This window comes from Perca flavescens, chromosome 16, assembly GCF_004354835.1.
Source record: "Perca flavescens isolate YP-PL-M2 chromosome 16, PFLA_1.0, whole genome shotgun sequence".
NCBI lineage: Eukaryota > Metazoa > Chordata > Actinopteri > Perciformes > Percidae > Perca > Perca flavescens.
Window position 1 is genome coordinate 33,024,624 of NC_041346.1, and position 6,000 is coordinate 33,030,623.

At 42.2% G+C, this 6,000-nt stretch overlaps 2 protein-coding genes across 3 annotated transcripts in view; both read left to right on the forward strand.

Annotated features, from left to right (window-relative positions):
- LOC114570782 (uncharacterized) overlaps positions 1 to 6,000 on the forward strand; it is a 645,073-nt gene that overhangs the window by 574,205 nt on the left and 64,868 nt on the right. The window lies entirely within an intron of this gene.
- Positions 1 to 6,000, forward strand: part of lmbrd2b (LMBR1 domain containing 2b) — a 50,305-nt gene that overhangs the window by 28,791 nt on the left and 15,514 nt on the right. Inside the window, exons 3-6 of the mRNA XM_028601340.1 lie at positions 2,671 to 2,877; positions 3,243 to 3,346; positions 4,021 to 4,119; positions 5,289 to 5,456. Of these exons, the coding sequence (XP_028457141.1) occupies positions 2,704 to 2,877; positions 3,243 to 3,346; positions 4,021 to 4,119; positions 5,289 to 5,456 (545 nt within the window). The 5' untranslated portion in view covers positions 2,671 to 2,703. The remainder of the gene's footprint in view (positions 1 to 2,670; positions 2,878 to 3,242; positions 3,347 to 4,020; positions 4,120 to 5,288; positions 5,457 to 6,000) is intronic.

The following is a 6,000-nucleotide window of genomic DNA, read 5'->3' on the forward strand; positions in this document are numbered from 1 at the left end:
AATTGGCTGTAATGTTTTCCATTTTGGATGTTGAAGATTAAGAACAAGACTTTCAAAGGAGTTATAATTTAATTTAGGTTTAGGAGTAATTAACAGGCTTGCATCAAAGATGGCTGCAACTCCCCCTCCTCGGCCTGAGCCTCTAGGAATTTGAGTATTAGTATGACTGGGAGGAGTGGCTTCATTCAGACTAACATATTCTTCATGGCCCAGCCAGGTTTCAGTAAGACAAAATAAATCGATGTTGTTATCTGATATCAACTCGTTAACCAATAATGCTTTAGAAGACAGAGATCTAATATTTAATAGTCCACATCTAATTTTCCTATTTTGTTCAATCGTTGCAGTCGTTTTAATTCCAATTAGGTTGTTAAGTATAGCGCATCTTATGTTTACCTTTGATTTAACTGATCTGAGTCGGGGAACAGACACCGTGCTTATTAGACTATGAGTGGGTGACTGCTCCAACGGAAGCACAGTCTATGGATGGAACCATAGACTGTAGGAATAGTGGACGTAGCAGCTGGGATGTCACCCTTTGGTTTGGGTTGAGAAGTTATCTTCAGAGACATCTTTATATCTGTTTCATAACTGGTTTTAAATGTATGTGTTCAGTTCTATTTGGTCCCCACTTTTCAGATCCATTTCCTGTTTAAATCGGTGTTTAATCTCCTGTGTTGTGTGTGTTTGTTGAGGGATTGGTTCTAGTTGTAAATGTTAAATGTCTCTCTAAAGGCCCAGACCAGAGGATGATGAGTGAGACAGGTAGACCAGAGTATGATGAGTGAGACAGGTGGAGGAGGAGTTAGAGGGCCGAGCTGTGTCTGCTTTCTCACTAACTGTCTGGACTCAAGAAGAGAGAGACAGGTAGAGAGACATCTGGTCCAAACTTTAACTGAGAAACAGGGAAGACAGCAGAGATCAGACTTGGTAACTTGTTGACCCTGAACTTGGTCTTCAGATGGATTTGGACTCAGAGAAACCCAGATTCTGTAACTGGTGTTCAAACTGTGGGGCGGTCCACCTGGGGGCCATAGAGGCCTGGCATGGGTGAGGTCACCTGACCAGACGGGAGGAGCAGATAGTTTGGGAAAATATTAACTTGCTGTCATTTGCATCTTACACGTGGAGTCCACTACAGTCCTCCATGCAAAGGTAGAAAGAAAGACTCAGTTCATGTTCTCCGTAATCTGATTTTATTAGACAAATGGTTCTAACAGTCAGCGGGGGCTCGGAGATTAGGAGATATTCACTGTTTTTCTGAGCTGGTAGGCATTCTTCTTCTTCTCCTTCTTCAGACTAGAACACTTGTAGCCGTATATGCTTTTGAGTACCGTCACATTTTCATAATTTTGGCATCAACTTGGTACCGAAGTACCGATTCTTGTGACAGTGTTTTACAGGCTTCAGACTCCCCCATGATGTGTGAACATCTACTGTACAGCAGAGATCAGACTTGTTCACTTGTTGACCCTGAACTTGGTCTTCAGATGGATTTGGACCCAGATTCTGTAACTGGTGTTCAAACTGTGGGGCGGTCCACCTGGGGGCCATAGAGGCCTGGTGTGGGTGAGGTCACCTGACCAGACGGGAGGAGCAGATAGTTTGGGAAAATATTAACTTGCTGTCATTTGCATCTTACACGTGGAGTCCACTACAGTCCTCCATGCAAAGGTAGAAAGAAAGAAACTTGGTTTCATTTGCATGTTACAATACTTTCTACAAAGGTGGAAAGAAAGACTCCGTTCATGTTCTCCTTAATCTTACTTCAGTAGAGGGGGGGGTTCCTCTTTGTTTAGGGTGAAGCAGTCAGCGTGTGCTAAGAGATTAGGAGCTATTAACTGTTCATACATGCTGGTAGGCGTTCCTCTTCTTCTTCAGCAGACTAGAACACGTCATCTTTTTCTTACATGTTGGGCAAGGAAATGAATCTCAAACTACAAGGCAGCAGGTGGATGTAAAATGATCAACTATGATTATAGTTTTGACATCAATATCAAGTTAATAAAGTAGGTGATTAATTGCCAAAACCCCCATAAGGCTGATATACTTGTAATGATGGGATTGTAACAGCTGCTTAAAAAAACATGCATGTTCTTGGGATGAAGAAATACTCTTAAGAGATAACTTTGTGTGTTGTCAGTCGGTATTTGTCACATCATTCTTTACACAATTCCTCTCTCTTTGTTTAGTGGTCAAGCAGTCAGCGTGTGCACGGAGATGAAATGCAATTAACTGTTCTGCAGAGCTGCTAGGCCTTCAGCAGACAAGAACAGTTGTCTTTTTTTTCTAGGAAAGGAAATCTGAAACTACAAAGAAACAGGGACACACCAAAATCCACCTGAACCCCTCTTTATAGCGACATGAATTGGATCCACCGCACAGCGATTACTTATTAAGGAAATATGTCACTTTTAAAACTGGTTTGTCTATGCTGTATCCATTTTTCCCAGCCCAAGTAAACGTGTCCAAGGCAGATGAAAGTGGATGAGTTTTCATTCAGAAAACACATGCTAAAAGCAAGCGGCATCTCGCTTTCTTACGTAGGGGCCAGTAATAAAATAGACTTCTGATACTTTGCGCTCGTGTTTCAATACAGTATTGCCTGGAATATATCGCGATACTACGCTGTAACCCCCCAGCCATAGTAAACGTGTGGATCTCTTGCAGGTTTGTGGCGGCGGCTGAGCGGAGCGCAGCGGGATGAGTGGAGCTGCTCTGGGCATCGAGATCGTGGTGGTGTTTTTCCTGGCGCTGTTCCTGCTGCACCGATATGGAGACTTCAGGAAGCAGCAGCGCATGGTGCTGTTCGGCACGCTGCTGGCCTGGTACCTGTGCTTCCTCATCGTCTTCATCTTACCTCTGGACGTCAGCACGGTCAGTACTGAGTGAGACCTCCCTCCACACACTCTACATGTTGCAGCTGTTATGTGAGAGTGTGTGAAAACTAGTCGGCAAGCGAGCCCAGAAGTTAAAAGTTACAGAGAAACTGTTAAAATAGCTAAAAGGTAATAGTTAGCTAACAGCTGAAATAGTTATCTAAAGGTTGAAATGGCTAACAACTGAAATAGTTAACAATATCCACTTTAATATCATGAATAATTTGTAAGATTTGGAACATACATTGGGAATTGTTGAAGAGGTACATGAGTTAATCAGACAGGGCTGTGGGTGGACCTCAGGCCAAAAGGGTTGGGTACCACTGTGCTGAATCAAATCAAGTTATTAATGTGTCCCTTCAGACCATCTACAATCAGTGTAAGAAAGACCATGAGGAGCACGCCTCTGTTCCCACCGCCAGCTCCAATCACACGGCGGCTAACACGTCTGTCACACCCACCAAAAGGTGAGTATACAACATGGTTCTTTATAAAGTATTACTGCATCTTCTTCAGGGCATCAGTGGATGTTTTTATATCCAGATATAAGATATTACTAGGGTTGGGTATGGTTTGGTTTTTGTTTGCCGATACGTTTGAAATGGCTCCTGAACGGATACTTTAGACCAGGTGTTCTTAAACATATTACTCAAAGGTCCATATCTGATTTTTATTCCAGGTCAGAGGTCCAGAAATGATTGGCAATAACAAAATAACATTTCTTCAACATGCATTCAAGTTTTTATTTTATTTTTTTGCGATATATTGCAATTTATTACCTTTTTTTCCAACTTCAAATTTTTCCCCAATCTTAAGTTATGTCCCCAAAAGGGAACTTTGTCAACATCTGTTTTATCTAATGAATCTATGAATCTATGAAATGTATCTGTGGGTGGCTACCTAAGTGACTACCTTACCTATTGGCCAGTTAGCCTATCATTACTGGGGGTTTATATTTGCTAATGTTCATGGAAGTCATGTTAAGACATTTAAAAAACTTTTAAAACAATAATTTGGAGGCCCCTCTACAGTGACTCTGAGGACCTCCTAGGGGTCCTGGACCTCCCGTTGAAGATCTCTGCGGTAGAACGTGTCTAATTGTAGTGCTTCCCTGCTCATATCTCCTTCTTCTCCACCGTAGGGTCTCGACGCCCTGCTACAAGCCGTGGAGCTACATCCCTGACGGGATCATGCCCGTGTTCTGGAGGGTGGTGTACTGGACGTCCCAGTGTCTCACATGGTCTGTCTCATAAACACCATATCAATCACCCTGCATGGCTTCTTCAGAATGCTTATTTTGTTGCTGTTGCTCTCATCTTGTTCTCTTCTAACTAAATTAGCCGTCTGGCTAAAATCATGCAGTGTTTCCTGTACGATTTTTTTTTTTTTTTTTTTAGCAGTGGGGGCAGGTCTGTCCGAACAACACCCCCTGTATGAAACGAAGCTGACACTTTGCTGCAACACAAACAAATACTGTATATTTATATTTATATTTCACCTTTATTCACACACAATGAGGCATATTTTCAGTTGTAATTGAAAGGGCACTTAACATCTACCGCAGGTCTACAAAATGAATTTTAGCCTACAAGAAATTCTTCATAGGGAAACCTAAACCCAAAGTATAGAATGACACCATTCATAATGAAACTAATTGCCTCAGTGGCAAAGTTGGCAGCCTTGCTGTGAGCATTTAATTTGCAACTACTTGAGCATGTAAATAATGTACAGCAGGTGTCATCTTTAAGGTCTACTTGCCAGAAGTACATTTTTACTCGCCTCTATACAAATAGTTTTACTCAAGTAAATTGTTATATCTAGTTGTTTCATCGACATCATCTCCTGCCACCCAAGAAAAACTGCTTCCATTGTTCCTTCATCGTCTTCTTCTAACAAGACAGCTGCCAGTTACGCAACAACTCAATTTTATATTTTGGTTTATTTGATAGAGGCTATGCATATTTGTGAACATTGTTGTATAAAAACACCATGTAAATATGCCAGAATTAGTAAAAAATAAGTAGTTTTCATCTGCAGTCCCTAGGCAGGTGACATAGGACTAACTCAGAGACAGCCAGCAGTCATACAACACTCATTCACTACACATTAAAAGGTACACATAGTGGTGACATATACATTGACAAAACAAACAAACAAGCACATTCAAATAATATCATTCTACAAGCATTTTCCGACTTGGGCAAGAGAATTATAACATTTATGATACAAAGATGATCTGAAAAACCTGATTGAAACCCATATTTACTTGTCCGTTGGGCGTTTAACTTTTCCTTGGCCATCGGGCAACCTTTATTGTTTCTTATGGTTGAACCCTGTACAGAAATGTTTATTACACTATACTATACCATATATAATCCTTACCTTACGGGTGTGCTTTGTGTTTCCCAGGCTGCTGCTGCCCTTCATGCAGTCGTACGCCCGCTCCGGAGGCTTCTCCATCACGGGCAAAATAAAAACGGCTCTGATAGAAAACGCTATTTATTACGGGACCTACCTGCTCATCTTCGGCTCCCTGCTCATCTACGTGGCTGTTCATCCTCAGTGGCACCTGTCCTGGTGAGTGAGCTGTTTCCTGACATCAGACCTGACAAGAGTTATTTATATTGTATTGCATGTAAGGGTAATTACATTTTTTTGCCCCATGCATTTGTGTGTAATGGCGCTCACCCACTGCTAGTACCAGCTCGGCTCGACTCGGCCGCGGGCCCGTCCTCCTTTAGAGTCCTCCTCCTTCCATTGCAGATCAAAAACAACACACCTTTCATGTGTGTGGCGAGCATGGCTCACGGTCGTTTCATAACGGCGTCGTTATGAAACCAGCCGTGACCTAATGCGACACACACACACACAGAATGTGAAAGGTGTGTTGTTTTTGATTCTCGGCATGTGGCTGTTTGCCAGACAAAACATTTAGTTTCAAAAGAAGCTGGAGGCAGCAAAACAAAACACAGCTGGCTAAACTATTTAAAAATGGCGGGTTTGTGCAGGACACCCCCCCCCCGTCGCTAATGATTAGTGACGATTCTCTCCGACCAATCAGTAGTCTGCAGGTTTTCACGTCAAGTAAAAAAGTACCTGTTCCAGGCACTTTTTATCATAA